At 39.3% G+C, this 18,823-nt stretch overlaps 1 protein-coding gene across 2 annotated transcripts in view; it reads right to left on the bottom strand.

Moving 5' to 3' along the window:
• Positions 1 to 18,823, bottom strand: part of sugct (succinyl-CoA:glutarate-CoA transferase) — a 77,284-nt gene that overhangs the window by 29,711 nt on the left and 28,750 nt on the right. Inside the window, exon 12 of one of the 2 annotated variants that reach the window (XM_072678697.1) lies at positions 17,845 to 17,947. In XM_072678697.1, coding sequence (XP_072534798.1) covers positions 17,845 to 17,947 — 103 coding nt within the window. The remainder of the gene's footprint in view (positions 1 to 17,844; positions 17,948 to 18,823) is intronic. The other variant, XM_072678698.1, reaches the window with a different exon arrangement.

Below are 18,823 nucleotides of genomic sequence, written 5' to 3'. Positions count from 1 at the left end.
TTCCAAAAATAGCATAGTACCTAAAAAGCAGACAAGTACTAAACGTAAACTTCATTTTGACAAAGTCTGCTTCAAAGATTCTAATGTAAGTCAAAGTGCAAAGCATCATTAATGACGTTATACTGGAATGGAGTTTCATTGGGATTCTGTTACTTTAGTGGGGTTAATGCAGATGTTTTTACATGCATGCTCTCTGGAGAAAAGTAGGCACCCACACCTGCTGCATAAAGACTTTGGCGCTTATATCTTACATCATCAAAATTCAAAGCAACAGCCTCAATAAATCGCTTGCTTAAACATTCCTATGCCCGGCACTCTTCCGACTCTGAAGTGTGTGGGAGAGACCCGCTTTAGAGAGAGGCCCAGATAGGAAATGGCTAATTGCTTGTAACTAGATCGGTTCTAAATGAAACCGTGTGGTGATATGCTGGGTTTTATGCATTAGGTCCAATTGGTGATGATTGGATAACGACTGAGGTTTCACTAATCTCTAGGATCAGTCAGGGAGCGACCCATGAGCCACGGCGGCAGAGCTGTGAGCTTGAGATCTGGCAACCGCGGACCACATCTGCAGACCAGCAAAAAGTCTATGCTGATATCTTATGCCCCCAGTGTGAACTTAGAGGAACACTTTATCCATAAATGAGCTGTTGAATAAGTTATGCTCATGCCGTGCCGGACAAAATATGGTCACCATCTTGCCGAAAAAATAACTTAATGAGTGAACGGGTCAAAGGAGCTGGACTAAGAAAAAACAAACAAACAAACAAACAAAAAAAAACAAACATATAAGACAATCTGTGTTATCGTTCCCAGATTAATGAACTATTACATGCAGAACCAAAACCAGCACTTCTCACATTCTGTTGTAATTTAAATGTCTAAAGACATACTGGTTTTTAAACCATTTTCCACCATCAAGTGTAGCTGTGTCCAGTTCTACCTGATAATTCTCCACTGACACTAGTGATTTATTGCTATTAGAGGAACCCAAATTCTTACGGCCAGTCAGCCGAACAATTACATCATGATGTTGCTGGTCAACAATTGGCATGGTTACATAGAAAAAATATAATTAAATGGTGTTGATTAGTGTCCTTCCAGTCTGCCTCTATTAATCGATTCCCTTTTGTTTTATTATAATGGCATTAGTGCAGCATTTAGATCACACTTCAAATTATTATGATTATTATATTATTATCATGACATACATAAAAACACTGTAAAAAGACAGAAGAATAATGTTTTAGGCACCTAAACACTTTTTTTCAAACCATTTTAAACAAACATATATTTAAACCATTTATCTGGGCAATAAGGGGATGTGTGTTTGTAGAAACCCCAGATCACATTAGAACTGATGCAGGGAAACATTAAGTAAAAAGGAGAAATATTTATATATATATATATATATATATATATATATATATATATATATCAAAACTCAATCTGAATCTTGTGAACTAGTCTCTCACTAGAAATCTTGTGAAGTTTGGTTCCAGATTTCTCCTAGACACTCCAGTACAGCCAGCATAGCGTGAATGTGTTCAATTACATCACCAGCTCACCTGATTTACCATCATTATGCGCTGATTTACCAAACCAGGTGTTGGATGATCAATGTGATGATGAATGTTAGTAGTATTTATTCTAATATTAGTGTTTTACTGGGTTAATAAACACATACTGCCCAGATAAGGAGCTTTTCCATCCTAATTTTCACACATGCACAAAACCTTTGCACAGTACTGTATGTTATAAAATCCAGGGAAAGGCTGTGCTAGTGAACTAGTTGTTTGGTAACTTGACCCATACACAGACTGACTGGAGAGCTTGGTCATACTGCTGTCATGAATGTGCTTCCTCCCACATGTCACCAAATCTCCTCAAACTGCAGCTAACACAACATCAGCTGAACATGCTTAGAGGAGAGCGCTAACTGCCAATTCTGTTAAATCGCCTAACACACTTGTGCTAGCTGGAACTGGACTGAGCTTTATATTTTGGACTCCCAGGACACGGACTGGCTGTGACATCTAAAGCAATACTTTATTTCAACCCAAAACTATGCTGCTCAGCTGAATGTATGATTATTAGCTTTACAGGTAGCATATAACGTCGCAAAATCTTACATTATGAACAACAGCAAATGAAACATCCACCACAGATAGATCTACTATACATTTTATAGCATTAACCGACAGAGGACCTCATTAGGCAGCACAGGAAATGTTTGTGGTGATAGAGTGCTGTATACCTTTAAATTAAGTCCTAATTAGAAATGTCAAACAAAAAAACGGTCCATCCATATAAAGACTACCATCTCTCAAAGCCGTTTGCAGCACATTCTACTTTTATATTGAAGATATTAAAGATTTCTATTCCTGAGTGTGAACTTTACTAAGGCTCAAATGAGTAATAGAAGAGCCACGCGTGGCTCACAAAATCCCAGAGTGGGCTGAGGTTTGAATGACTCATCCCGCAGAGTTTAGGGGAGTACCAGTCAGTCAGAAATCTGTTGAACGGAGTTGGTTTGCTGGCACAAAGGATACTGGTCTGGTGGAGCAAACTGCAAAGACTAGGCCTACAAATAGCATGTGTCCACCAAAGCATGAAGCCAGATTACTCAATTTGATAATTAGAGCATGAACGTGCTGGGACTCCATTTTAAGTAAACAGCCATTAGAAGCTGCCTCTGCTCATCTTTGCTGGTACAAACTGGTCTTTGCAATCTGTTTGTCAAAGAGCCCTTCTGTTTACACGGTAACCCGTGGAGTGGATCACTCGACTCATTTCTTGACCACTATGTAATTGCAAACTCTACACATATGGTCTAGAGTATGGATACAGCCGCTAGCACTATCCACAGGATCCCACGGTGGAGTTCTGTTGAGAAGAAAGACTCTGACAGAAGGGCTTCTGTTCTTAGACTGAAAAATGACGCTTCTTTCCTGTCCTGTAAAAGAAGAGTCTACAGGTCATTTGGGGGGGACTCTTATTGTCCTCACCTCAACAGTAATCTGCCTCAGCTGCTGCTCATCTCCAGAGCGTACCAGACAATGATTTTAGCAATTTTGAGGTTCCATCTGTTTTCTTGTTCATAAGACTGGTACTATCATGTTTAGAAAACATTAGTTGGAACATACAACATACTCACAGTTTAACTACTAAACTATTCAATTCTTGTGTTCTAATATGGAGAAACGTCCAGTATTGTCTAGTCACTTCATGTCATTTCAGATGTTCTGCCCAATGAAAGAGCATCCACGCTGACAGGGTCTGTGTGAAGGGAACTGGACAAAGTCTCTCAACAGTCTCTGCCCTCTTCCCAGGAGAGGTTTCCGGAACACGTGATCAGCTTTTAAGTGCCTGAAGCTCGTGTAAGATTCATCCTTCAGACCACAAACATTTGGGACGGGGGAGTGTGGGGCAGACTAGAACTGAGGACATCAAAGAGGCAGCGAGACATGCATGTATCAGGGCAACTCTGAAACGTCTGCTTCGTTACCAGGCTTTGTCTCCAACGGTCTCAAAGAAGGTTTAGTTCAGTTTACTTTTTCCATACCGGACCATGTATTTGATAAACCTCACAGAACTGCACCGTCTAATTCTAAGCTTGTGTAATCAAAACCAAAACTGTACACTCGAAACAGCAATGATGGTTTATTAGTTGGTCTCTTGCGAAACAGTAAAGTGTGTCTGTACAGTACGTAGTGCATATGGTAAGTCTCTTTGAGGTGGGAGTGATCTTTATGCATCAATCTACAGCCACTATGACACCTTTGACAGCTAAAGGTCTCTGTGGACTGTTTATACATGTTCTAATGTCTGTCTTTTCTCATTCAGTCTTCACAAGGAGTGCATATTCAATTTTGTACTTAAAGCAAGATGCATTTCAAGAAATGGAGAATTTAGTTATATTTTTAAAGGTCAATGCAAACACTGCCATTTCCATTACTGCTATTTAAAAGGTTCCCCAATGCTGTTGTTGCATTTACCAGATTTGTAAAGAATGCATTGAAGCAAAGCTAAAAAATCTGATATTTTTGGTGTTCACATTGCAATCAATCCTCACTTTGATTAAACAACATTAATACAGTTTGTATCGATTCAACATCTACAAAAAAAAAAAAAAAAAAAACCCTTCTACATGATGATATATTTTACTACGTTTAGCTTCGACATACGTGTGGTATGACTCTTCTGGCAGCAGAGTTAAATGAGGGCAAGCTTCACCAGCGTTTCACCAGGGCTATAAAGCATGAACGTTTAGTTTGGATTTGCAAATCTGTGTTATATTACATTTTATGCCTTAACATTGGTGCATCATCAAGAACGCATTACTAAGGCTGTGAATAAGGAGGCAGCTGTATTTTGGCTGTAATAATAACCAGTGTAACTAGTCTAGCTGATTTTAGATAGGTTAGGCAACTTGAGTCTTTATTATCATGCAACGCTGCACTGGTTACCTCTAGTGGTGGACCATTAACTAATCTAAATAGGCAGCCTCCATAAACTTTCCAATTACTTTTTTAAAAGTAGAGGAGTTAGAAATGTCTTATTTTTCTGTACAGCCGTCCTGATCCGATACAATGGATCGGGGACAATCCAGCTGTTTTTTAACAGGTATTTTAATCTCAATCCAGTTCCAGTTATTTGTTTAACACGCCCTCTGGCGTCCTCAGGAGCCATGAGCTGTGATTGTTCTCAGTAGGTAACAAAACAGTTTCATCAATGTGGAACTATTTTACAGTGAAAAATGAGATAATATTATAAGAAAATAATAATGTGGGGGCTGAGTGGTCAGGGAGGTCAGTCAGACAGGGTAAGATATTTAACACACAAAAATGTTAATGTCAGAATGTCACAATTTATTATACTTAAAGTTATTTAATGTCTAATGTATGTTTTAATCATGCTATGTGTGTCGTTTTTTAATCATTCACTGCATTTAGACCCCATATAGCTCAAAGTCCATTATAACTATATATATTCATATCATATAGTTATAACTATATTCTTGAAGCATCTCCTGGAACATGGAAGCTGTAGGCTGCAGGGTTCTTTATACAGTTGTTATATTACACTATTATACTATTATATCCAGTTTTATTTTTTTAAACAGTGATATTAAAACTTTTAAATGCTTAAAATATAAATACAAATTATATAAATACAAATATATAATAAAGTAATAAAAACATTTTGAATTTTCCCTCTGACTAAGCTCTAGGCTCATGTGTCTGGAATCCCAAAATCTCTGTGCTGCAGGTCAAACTGTATGAGTGCAAGCTCATTGAGTTTGATTGCACATAATTGGCCAACAATGGTCTCTCAGAGGGTAGTCTGAGAGACTGCCCGGAGACTGACCAACAGGCCATTGCATTGAGCCAAACTTGCATGCTTCAAATCACTGCCTGGATTTAAAAAACTTAGGGGGTCTTTCTTCCTCACTAAAAAATTAAGTATTATCACTTGTACTCAAATGCTTTTGTGGCAATGTGGCTTTGTGTAGCACCCCTGGTCCCACAGCATCAGTTTAAACTGGAATTCAGAGTTTCCAGTTCTTATTAACATATTATGACAGATCTCACACTATTGGGATAAACCAGATAAAGAAAAACAGATACATGTTGGAAAATAAAAAGTTTACACAAACACACACACGCACACACACATATTTACATATGAACATCACTATAGGCCCTGCACTGGTGACAGGACTGTGGAGAGATGTTGAGCAATTTACTCAAACAAGGCAGGATTCCAAAGCAAAGGAGACCTCTATGGACAGAAGAGGAGAATACATCTCCCCATTTCAGACAGGTAAGAAAGGGAATGACAACTCAGCATGACAACTCTGAGGGTAAAAAAATGTGTCTCAATAACTTGAGAAACACACCAGTTGGAGCCAATCTATCTGAACAGCTTATTTTCCTTCCTTTACTAACAATGATCAACTTGTTACCCATGCAGCAATAAAAGAAATAGTTCCCTGATAATGTTTGTTAGAAATATACTGTATATGGATTTGTTTTGCTGTGACAAAATTATCCAACATGGAGACATGGATATACATATCCTGTGCAAAGGGATTCCACCAGTAACGATGTTAATATTCAAATGGTTACTGTAAAAGCTTAATCTTATGTTAAAATCACAGGCTGTATTTTAAACTCCTCTTACAGCTTCTTAGAGGGATCTGACTGGCAAAATTGCTTACCTGGAAACAGCAATCTCTATGGAAGGTAAGAACAGAACTATCACAAATCCACTGTGCCATGTTAATTAATGAGACGTAGACCAATCATCCATATCATTAGGACCAGTAATGTGAAAAAAAAAATGGATTATCTTCATCTACAGTAGCGGGATGACAGACAGCAAGTGAACAGTCCGTTTTTGAAGGCAATGTGTTAAAAGAAGGAGCACATAGCTTGACCGTCTGAGTTGCCTTTGAGGTGCATCCTGTATCAGCCACGCAGCTGATGTCAGCCCAGCAACATTACACTTGCCTAGTTTGTCATCTTATGGATGTGAAAGTTGGGCAATCAAAACAGACACAAAAAACCCATCATAGTGTGTATTAAACTGTGTTGTAGGACTACTAAAGATTAAACATGATCAATATTTTAGCCCGTCTCAGTGTTCAGTTCCATTGTCTGCTCTCAGTCTGAGGTGGGGCTTGAGTTTGTGAGCAGGCAGCTACTTCTTTCTTGTAAGAAAAGATGCAGTGCACGCAATGACCAATGCATCAATAATGGCCCCTCCACAGACAGACTCAAAACTAATAGGCTAATTATGGATGGATGGCTGGATGGATGGGCATTTAAAAACATGCTTCCAAAGTTTGACAGGTATCTCCCAAACCAGTGTCAAGTAAAAGCCCATTGCTCTTTAAAAGAGTGTAATTGCAAGAACAATAAATAAATATATAATTACATCAATAAAGCAGTGACACAAAATGGTCACAATTATTTTGGGACAATATTTTGTCCAAAACAGTGCAACGTCTCTCAAAAATGAAGCAACCACATGTCCAGTGCCTCTGCTGGCTGGTTGCAGTACGACGTGCAACTCCACCTATCCCTGTACGTTTCAATGAAAAAACAGCCCCTTTTCCACCTCATTTTTCTCCTCTAAACTGTTGTTCAATCCAAAATCCAAACAATTAGTTTTCCCTGTGCTAATATTGGCACATTTTATTTTCCCTCAGGAATCCATTTTTAAATCTTATTCTGAAAGAAGTGATTGACATTTCCATTCTATATAAGGTGTGAGTTGTCAGGCAACTAGCTAGTTAATCATGCTTTTAATCATGTCTTGGGTTGTCGGTTGCATTAACAGGTACAAAGTCCTTTGCAGTTTTTCTGGCAAGTCTAATGTTATCAAAAAAAAGTGATTGAATTAGTTGTTGCCACCTAACATTAGAGTAGTTATGTGCTAGACTCAGTACTTGGTCTTAATCAGCGCTCTCGCACACATTATTGTCTGTGTATTTATGACCATTATAGAGAACAAGTACACAAACAAATTGAAAAGTTCTATCTAGCCTCATCTTTTACTCACTCTTAGGTTTTATAACGCATCTTATTTTTAACAAATTAAAAGATTAAACAGTTGGAAAAAAATATTCAAATTTTAATTACAAAAGAAATTCACTTGCTGTCACAACCTGGCAGCATGTACTCTTAAAAAAAAAAAAAAACTAAGGATTTGTGAATTTGTCACAAACAATGACAATGGGGTCATTGCACTTTCGCAAATAATGTAAAAGAAATCTCCAGTGTTTGCAAACGAGTGTATTTGTACATGATTCTGAAAGAGCTCTTGGCCATTTATGTGAAGGATGTCATGCACATGAGGGTGCCGTTACAGGACTTCCATGCCTGTAGCAACTGTTTCAGTGGGAAACAAGCAGTTAAAAACTTAAAACAGGGACCTAAATAGGAATTGCTGCCGAGAAATGGACTTCCCAACTGCAATGATATGGTTTTGCATACCTCAGGTCCCTGAAATGTCTAGACTAGACCATCAAGGCACTTTACATTTTTTAAAACTTAAATCATGTTGTGTTTACTGTGGGACTGATTTAAGTTCTGGTAACATGCAGCTTCAAACAATACCCAGGCTCAAGATCACAAGCAGTATCAATTATACCTTGCTGAGCAACCAGCCACAAAAACTCTGAGAAGGAGATGGTAATAGTGATAGGTGAAGCACGGCATTTCTAAGACATTCCCACAAAGACCTGTGTCTGACTGTTGTGATGTGAAAAAAGAGAGTGAGAGAAGTTATGGGGATTGAGAGAGAGAGAGAGAGAGAGAGAGAGAGAGAGAGAGAGAGAGAGAGAGAGAGAGAGAGAGAGAGAGACTTCAGCAGATGTTTGTCGACGGATGCAAATGTTTCCCAGGTGCCCTGAGAAACAGTCATGAGAAATGAAAATGCAGTGGCGGGGCAGCATTGACTGAAGGTCATTCAAGGACAACTCCCATGCACGCCCAGGCCAAACAGGATTGCGTGTTCATGGACTGTAAACAGAGAGGCTCGGATACACTCAGCACATACTCCACGCATCCATATGGCAAAGAGAGCAAACATAGATGGTGTGCTACACTGAGATTTGTATAAGATGTGGATGAGTCACAGCAAGCATCAAATGAAAGCAAAAGCTCCATTGACAGCTCCTTTGGGAAAAGGCTACCACCTCCATTGCTTCACAAAAGTTTAACTCTGTGTCACTGTCAACATGAGTTACAGGCTTCAAAGCCTCTGAAGGATTACAGAGAAAAGTCAATTTCTGTGAGCGAGAAAATAGATTGCAATCTGAGCAGTGTTACTTCTGAGCTCCTGAATGCTTAGAACCGCAAAGCCCCAAATAGATGGAAAGTGTCAGATTTCTTCTCATGATATAAAGACAACAAGATCAACAACAAAACCACATACAGTTTGTCAGCAAGAGCTATCTTAAGTCTTGCTGGGGATTTAGATATTCCGCCTGGTTGTACAACCTCCTTATGCTATTTAAACTAGCTAAATAAATACTGTAATTATTCACACCCTGACCCTATAGTTATTTAAATTGATTAAAGATGCATTTATGTGTTAAACTGCTGAGGGGAATGGAAATGTTCAGACTTATGTCACATCACAGAACCTAACTGCTTACTCACAGCACCTTATTATTATAATAATACTATGTTTATACTATGTACTAAGAGATATTATTCAGAGAAAAGTCCAGGAGGGTTAGGGGGCTGAGGGGGGCTTAATGCGAAGAAGCTCTTCTTTCTTTTCAGCATGCTCAATGTGGTGCACAGACCTTTTCTTTTCCATTTAAACTGACAGAACAAGTGATTTCTATATTGGCAGCAGATGTAACTTGCCACAAATACGAAAAAAGCACCACGTGATAAAAATCCAAAAATGTTGAAAGTGTCCCTGAGTGTTTTGTGTTGTTTCAGTGCAAAAATAAATAAATAAAATAAATAGAATGAATAATAAAATAATTTGTAACTACAACAAATGTTTGTGACAAAGTGGTGCTTTTTTCAGTATGGTGCTTTTTCAATATTTTTGGCCATGACTGTACATAAATACACAATAACACTCTTCTTAATAGTCATTTCTAAAAAAAGAGAAATGGCGAGCTAGAGAGAGAAATAAAAAAAGAAAGACAGAAACAGTGAGAGCTGCAGAAGGTCTCCACCTGTAGCTCATCATGAAGCAGTTGTGCACAGCTGTGCTTCTCAGCGCCAGCACCCAGAATCATTAAAACAGGGCCTGCATTTACTCGGTGAAGGTGGGTGGGGTTGAGGGGTGAAGCACACATAACAGACGAGACAAGAACCCTCAAAATCATTAGAAAGAGAAAAGACAAGTCCAAAGGTCTGAGACCCATGAGGAAACCACCTCTGGGGCTAGCACATGCTGGACACATACTGACATTTACAGCACTACAAAGACACACAAAGTCTACTTCCAGAGCACAGTTTCACCGTTTCCTCCACCCTCTCCCCCCCCTCATGGGATGTGGGGAAAGTTTGGGGGCCACTTGGACATATAAATGTCGTCCCAAAAGGAGGCGGGCATAAATTATTCCGTATCACGTAGCCATTACAATATATCAGCCGCTGCTCTCAACTCATCTCCCAAACCTGAGTGTTTCCTTTAAAGAGGACATAAACTCACAAGCCTGGGAAGAGAAGTCATGGAGAGTCAACAGCATTCTGTGATGGGATGACCTTTAATGACCCTACTTCAATAAACCACTGCACTGGTGTTTGTGATAAGGGTTGGTCATGATTTATTCATTACTCAAATTCTATTCTTTTTTGCTCTTATTTTCATTTGACTTCTATGCTTAATATGGTGGCCATTCATATTCTATTTTTGTATATTAATGGATTTTTTACATTTCTATAGAATGCACAACGTGTCAAACCTTGAGCTACTACAGCAGAATATCATGTCAGGTTCCACTTCTCTCAGTCAAGAACACAAATCTGAAGCTGCAGTACACACAGGTTCACCCGAAACTAGACAAACGTTGCCTGGTCTGCTTAAACCTGACTTCCAAGGCACACAAGATAGTATAATCAAAATTTGGCACCAGCAGCATGTATTCATGAACCCAACCTGCCTTGTGTCAACAGTCCAGACTGGTGGAGCTGTTGCAATGGTTTGTGAAATATTTCCTTGGCACACTTCGGGTCTGTTAATCCCTTCAAGGCCACAATTTACCCATTGTCTAACCTATATATTGTTAACACTAGAGAGACACAAACAGCCAGAACATATTCCTTACATGTATGGCCAATAAATCTAATTCTGATATTATAAAGTAGTCTCAAACTGGTTGCATGAACATAACGTTGTGGTTGGTGTGGCGCAACAGATAACACCACTATCTGCCAGTGAGCTACACTGGGAGACTGGGGTTCGATTCCCGGTCTGGGTGACTGCGCTGCACTTGAGTCCTTGGGCAAGACTCCTAACACTACATTGGCCCACCTCTGTAATACGAGTAACCTTGTAAGTCACTCTGGATAAGAGAGTCAGCTAAATATATACATATATGGTATTTATTTATAAATAAATACAATAAATGTAAATGTAACGATGAGATCTGTGTTGTTGGATGATCACCACCCCTCCTCATCCCACACTTGTCCCACAACTTATCCCAAAAGTATTGGATGGAGCACCATCATTCCAAAGAAGACTCAAGTTCCACTGCTCCACAGCTCAATGCTGCCCAATACCCATCTAGCCCTTGCCTGCTCACACCAATCATAACTCATCAATGGCTTTCAATGGTGGAAGGATATCTGTAGCATACATCATTAATAGAAGAAAAAAAAAAACAGTTTAGATCAGAAGAGCCTTTATCTGTTCAAACAGAAATTATTTGAGCTCGTTTGTTATTTATGAAGTCCTTCATGTGTTGAATGAAGTGTTACAGATGAAAAACAAATTTTGCACAACATTGGAGTTCTGAAGTATATATCTAATTAAAAAGTTTTATAGGCTGCATAATGAATGCCATTATGCCTTACAGTCTATGCAGCAAGAGAAGGGAGACGTCTATAACATTCGATGCAGCAGGCATTTGGGTTCCACACAGCATGCCTCGACAACCAAAACCTTACACACTTTTACACCAGCTGATTCCTTTCAGCAGCTGCTCAGGCTAATTGAGTATGACCACTGGGCGAGTCCTGCTGAAGTATTCACGAGAGACATCACCCCTTCATGATTTTCCTGTTCATTCCTTTCATTCCCTCATCCTCTCTTTTCCTCTCCAGGAAGTGCTGAAGAGCTCCTTCCCCAGGCACCCAAACCAAAAAGCCTCATGTGCCTGCTGTCACGCAGACAGCATGGTGACTCACCAGACAAACACATGCATGTAGAATAGAGAATGGTAGATTAAATAGTTGGAGTCATGTCATGGTTTGGTGCAGCGATTAAAACTGACATAAGCATTAAAAGATAGGAGCTTCGATATGTGTAGTAAAAAAAAAAAAAAAAAAAAATAATAATAATAAAAAAAAACCCATTAAAAATTAACATCTGTTACGAACCACTTTGGCCAATTCTTTATAACAATAAAACTCATTAATGCACAATTTCGCTGTGTAAACGACTTTAGCAGAGTCACATGTCCTTATCGGTCCTAATCCCAACTTAAGCGTCTTATCTATCAGTCAGTTCACAGAAAGTAACTCAATACAACAATATCATGGTCAGGTGGATTCTGGACTCAGTCCTTGTGAAAATCGGTTGCTTGGGAATTCCACACTAATTCACACCAGACCCTTCTCTGTCACTCACACAGTCTCTCCAAAATATCCCATCACTTTATGTTTGTGCCGCATTCCCCAAAGTGTACCACTCAGTCCAAGAACAACTAACACCACGGGAAAACTAACACCCAGAACCACAGTCACGGGAAAACTAACACCCAGAACCACAACCACGGAAAACTAACATCCAGAGGGGCAGAGTTGTTCAAGTTATTTTTCTGAAATGTTTCCGACCCAGGCTGGTTTGTTTCCTATTCTCACTTAGCTCTAGCTTATTTTGGTCATGCAACGAAAACGCTAGCTGAACATGAAACTGATGAGAAAACCTGCTGAACTTGGGTGAAATCAATCAATCAATGATTATGATCCATTTTTCAGTCGTCCCCCTGCTGAATTTTCTCACCTGAAGCTCCATTCATAATTCTGTTACTAACAATGACACAAACTGAAAAACCCAGTGACCAACACAGCTGTTTCTGACCTGTGAGAAAACAGAAGCAATAGTTTTTCACCTGTTTTCTGTTCTAGTGCTGGATCTAAAAGAGTGGGAGTGTCTGAGGATAGCATAGGGAGGGGAGCTTGCTATCCGGAACAATGGGATCCAGAGAAAAGGTTAAGAGTTGAACCAATACGGTTACAAAACATAGCATCATTTTCACAGAAGCTGAAGACCACAAAAATGAATCTGGGCCTGATTTCTTTGGCCAACAAATTGCAACTGTAGCTAGCTTTCACACAGCATACAAAAAGGGGAGTAATAGAGGTGAAGGAGCTCTCACAAGAAATCCAATGCAGAAAAGAAGACGTTTAACAATTCCTGCTTTCTACACACACAGTATTGTCCCATCTTTGGCTTAGCAAGAATAATGAACATATCAAGTACCTCATTGACAAGGCAAAGATTAAGCTATAGGAGATGCTGAATTAATTAAACTTACTAACAAGCAGAGAACAAGTAACACCATCAGCAAAGCATCTTCTTACACAAAGAGATTCGGTGTGAATAAAAATAAAACAATAAATAGGCAGAGATGGAACGTACTACTGAAAGTTGCTCACGCAGTTACACCGGCGTTAAACAATCCATTATTTCATATAGACTAAGTCATCAATGGGGTCAAAACTGGTGCTTGAACTAAAAAAAACTAGAAGAAAGAGTACTGTAACCTGTGGAAGTCAACGGTGCCTGCAACATCTGTTTAAACTCGGCTGCTTGGCTGTTGGCTCATTTGGGTGCATTTGAAGGTCCACGGGGCCCGGAAACATCCCCTTGCTTGTAAACGGTTGGTGGAAAAGTCTGCCGTGAGACACCACCAAGGTCAGTAATTATCTGTTATTGTGTGCAGCTGGATACGTCTAAAGGCTTCTCTCTTGTTGGCTAAAGACGAGCATGAAAAAAGAGGGAAAACCTGCCGGCTTTAGGACCTTTGGCAATAATTCAAAAGTGTTGAAAAACGCTAGCCTAGAAATTATGTTTGTTGGCCACCTTTCATACAAGCTATTTATAAAAGGTTTGCTGCATGGTGTATGAAGGAAAGTGCAATGGACAAGGTTAAACTGTTTTAAATACAAAGCTACTTGTTAAGATACACAGTATAATGGGCAATTAGCAATGGCTAATTTTTCCTATAAATAGAATTTTTATTAATAAGAGTTTTTGAAGAAGAAATCTAAAAAGACTGAATTAAATAATATAACTTTGAATTAGTAGATCAGAAAGAATTTAGACAGCAAGTGTAGCTCAAAGGAAGTTGAAGCATAAATATGATATTCAGAAAGCTGAGAACACTGATCAGGAAAAATAAAAAAGTAGTATGAACTGTAAAATGATTTGATTATTCTTTATCTTGCTTTAGCATCTTGGTTCCTCTTAGTGTTTCTTTCTCATCATCTTATGGATTGTTTTTTCCAGCTGAGCCTGGATTTCTAAAAAACAGCTTTCAGAGATTTTCTGCAGTAAAAAAACTGATAAATAAATAAAACTGAATTAAATGAACTCATTTACATTGAATAATCTCAGAAACAAGCACAGGCCCGTGCTTAAGCCTTTTTCTCCATGATATTTAGACCCTGCAATAATGCAGGGTGCAGTTAGCAACTACTGGAAGAAAGAATAAGGGCCTTCTTTTGTCCGTGAGAATATTTAACATTCATCCGTTTTCATATCTGCTAGCTATTTCAGTCAAGTCCAACATCTGTGCAACAGTGCTTTGGAAACATCCAATATTAATATTAATATTTCTGCGGACCGGATCCAGGTGTGCAGCTTGGCGTGGAGATAGTGGATAACCTGCTCGTTTGTGAACAGCCACTGGCTTTGTAAAGTCAAGACACTGATCGACGATCCAGAGGCCAGGAAACACCAATTGCAGCACCAGACCAAAACATAACCTTGCTGTCACCACTATGATTTATGGAGATGAAGTATGAGCAATGTGATACATTGCACATGCCAAACAGAGAGGAAAACATAAGTGCCAAATGAGCGGACGTCATTGGAAATCATTCTTAAGAGTAAGTATCACGAAGCAATGTTAATGTTTATTTTATAGACTCAAAACTGAATCCATTTTCTTCGTCATAGAATGAGAGGTGTGGGTGAAGAAGACGACAGCCTTTGGTTTCTACAAACTAAATGGATGACAATACGTTTTCCTATTACTTCTGAGTTCAACTGGGCAACATATCAAGCTGAAGGTATTAGGTCCAAACAGGCTTCAAAGAGATGAAGAAAGGCAAAAAAGTGAGCCAAATGTTGAAATTCCTGGTGCTAAATTCCAGGAAACCTCCCTCTAAATGCTCAAAAGGGGGAACAATGGTATGGTTTTGTGAAACCAATTGCAATGATTTTGCTAAGATGACAGCTGATTCACCTGTTATTTAGCAAGTATTATTTTTGAAACAAAACAATAAAGATCAACATGACTTGTACTAAGAACAACATACTATACTATAGCCAGTGTAGAGAACATTTCGTAAACTATAGAATGTGAGTGTTCCTAAATGGTAATGGTCATGTTCTATGCCCTTTAAATGAAAAAGGTCTGATGGAACTACCCCTGCCTGAATATACAGGTTTGCATTGCCACACAGCATTTTCAGCACATGAGGAATCTCTGAGGATTGACCTGGAATTTAAACAAACCAAAACACCTCAAAATTCTTGAATAATACTTAAAGTCATGTAAGATACTTGATCACTTCTGATTTCACAGAGAGAAGATGCACAGGAGACAGAACAGAAGCACCTTGAGTTATAGGTTGTCTAAAAAGCTGACTTATAGTAGACATTTCAAAAGGCTAAAGTTACCGAACTTCCAGTTTGAGAGGAGGAACCCAGAAAAATGGCTACAGTTGAAGATTTATTGGATGAGTTTCCATTTCAGGTCAGGTCACAGGGAAAGACAAGTGTCCATTATAATAATCTAGTGGGTCAGTTCATCAAGTCAGACAAATACTCTTTCTAGGAAAACATGACCTGAACCTTCATTTGTGTCCTGAATTGAGTCGTCTGCTTTCCTCATTTGTCTTGACCTCGCTCCTCCCGTCCTCCACTGACTTTCCATCTCACTCACTCGTCTTCACCTCTTAACCTCCATCTCCTTACACTCATGCTCTCCATCTGGTTTTCTGCCGGCCACTAGTGTGGTCCCTGCTCTGGACTGTCGTCTCAGCTCGCTCTTCACGTCCGCTGGCTAATTTCCTCCCTGCCCCTACAGCTAGTGCTGATTTCTCCACTGAATCAGGCATATGTTCGCTTTCCTTCCTTGAGTAGGGGAGGCAGGCAGGCCTGAATCAGACTCCTACACACATCATCACCAGATGTAGACATTATTGTCAGAAGCCAGAATTTCACAGGCCGTTTCTTGCGATACATCCAGTCTGTACAGACTCTCAATTATGGGGGTAGGGAAAAAATAAAATAAATTATATATGTTTAATTGTTTTTGTTTTTTTCTTACCATAATGGAGAGTCTGTACACACTCATGTATCACAAGAATGATGTGCATATCTCTGGCTCTATTTATGCTTTCATCGCCAGGTCAAGTCATACCAAGAATGATTATTCTTAAAAATAATAAACAAAATATTTCTCTTTCTTTTTGAGCGGTTCAAACTGCCAATCCCAGCACACCCAGAAATCAATGCTGGCTGAGCCACTTATATGTTGTAGGTGTGACAAATTAAATATGTGACCTAATCACAAATGCTCAGCTCGACCAACATTGCTCTAATGTTTTCCATGTAGAGAGCAGCAGGGTCACATGCACTCTCTGACTCCCTTACATGGATAGATATTAAACTGTTAAGTTCAGGCGATAAGAGACTAAAGCCTGACCCACACTACAGGATTGTTGGGCTGATTTTGAAGCCGTGTTGCTCCTCCCAACAACCACAAAAGGTCTCTTGATGTCAAGGAGATCTTAAACTATGATCTTCACAGATTATCCTGTAGTGTGGGGGTGGTCCTCCGATCTTTTCCCAGTGAAGTCAAGGCTGCCCAATAGTGCAATTTAGTACATTATTCAATACATGTTTAATATTTATGGCTCCATTTCCTGTAGTGTGTGGTGGATGCAGATTTTTTTGGAGTGTAACACAATGGTAAAAGACCATCAACCAATGAGAGCCAAGCTAAATGAAACCTGTTAGTGTATGTATGGGTGTATTCGCCGCAATGTAGGACTGGTATCTTTCTATTGTACTATGATCTGCATTCAAACCTACAGCACTAGACATATGAGAGACCGGTATAAATGAAGAAAGCTGAATAGAAAAGTACTACATAAAAAGTAGGATGCATGTAATCCTCGCCACGTCTGGGCATTTTTGTCTCCCAATCTAGGGAGAGAGCTTCAACATGCAAACACGTCTTCACAGCAACTGTAATAATCAGCACATTTACTTTGCTTACCAACATGTGTTTTGGATTAGATCATTGTGTGTAAGAAACTTCTGTATATTCAGCTAATGTGAACAGGTTCACATTCCAGTGGTGCCCAGTTACATCCCGGGGGTGGGGGGGTGGGTGAGTGCTAATATGCCAAATAGTGTTTCAGTGTCAGTGGCAGCAGACACTTTTGTGCTTAGGTGCATGTCCCCCAGTTTCCCAAAAGGACCACAGTGCTAAGAACCTTATTAGAGAGAGGGTTGAAAGTTATATTGTTGTGTTCTCTCTAATTTATCCCAAACACTCTGTTTGTTTAATTCCCTCAACAGCACACTTGATTTAATTAAATGAAGAACTGCTGGGCAGCCTTGAGAAGCAGTTAAGGGATAGCCAATACACAGACAGTCATAAAATTTCAGTGTGCTGCATTAACTGTATTAATATTTGTTTATCAGTATTATAAGCATACACTTTTCCAAAACATAAAAAGAATATGTATTATGGATTAAAACGTAATTCTGCACAAAGACCTTAGCACAGTGTAGTGCATTTCAACATTCATTATAGTGTTATGTTTGGATATTAATAGAGTGCGAGTGACCGTGCCACTCTTAAAGGAGTCTAAGATTGAGAATGAGAAGGCTGACCTGTGGGTCAGAGAACACCTGCTGGATGGTGTTGATGGGGCCGCAGGGGACTCCAGTGCCTTCAAACCGTTTAAGCCACTCGGCAGTGGACTCCTCCAGGAACCTAAGGGAAGAGGACATACTGCACACTAATACACCATTTCAAAGAAACAGAAAAGGAGGGGGAAACAAGCACAGACACAACAATATGCCCTGAAATGCGAAGCACATGTGGTCCAGACGCATCTAGTACCTGCACCCTTAAGCCCTAGAGCTCTTCTCCCAACCAAGATAGTCTCACACACACACACACACACACACACACACACACACACACACACACACACACACACACACACACACACACACACACACACACACACACACACACACACAAAATCTGGAAGATATGCTGATATTCAGTACTGTGGAAAGCTTTAAGGAAATTGGACATTAGAATGAAAAAGCTCCTTATCTGGGCAGTAAGTGTGTGTTTGCTCTTATTCATTCAAAAGGTAGTGACTCCAATGCTCTCCCCATGGGAGTCTAGTACTATTTATAGTGATCACTACAAATCAGTTTTGAATTGGGTCACAACATACTTTTGTCAACATTAGAAATTCTTGTTATTGTTTACACTATTTGTGTTTTCCTGCATTTGTTCTAATGTGGCATGGAGTCATGCTGGTTGTAAATAATCTGCTTAGGTGCTTAAACCTCTGCACAGTACTGTATATCAATATGTCAGACATTATTTAACAGTATCAGATTGAGACAAGTGTGTAATAAGTCAGACATGTAATTCTATTAGATCCTGTCTCCATATGGCCAAGAGTACTCTTGTTTTAGTACACTGGTAGCAATTTGCACTAGAAGGACAGAAGGGTTTATGTATTGGTGCATCTCTACTGTATTATATATTTACAAACTGCTTAGCAATAAGTAGTAGTAGTGGTAATATTGTTGTTATAGTTGTTGGAAAGTTTCCAAATCTGTCCGC

This window comes from Salminus brasiliensis, chromosome 5 (genome assembly GCF_030463535.1).
Source record: "Salminus brasiliensis chromosome 5, fSalBra1.hap2, whole genome shotgun sequence".
NCBI lineage: Eukaryota > Metazoa > Chordata > Actinopteri > Characiformes > Bryconidae > Salminus > Salminus brasiliensis.
Note: the sequence above shows the minus strand (reverse complement) of the source record. Positions and strands in the feature narration are given on the sequence as shown.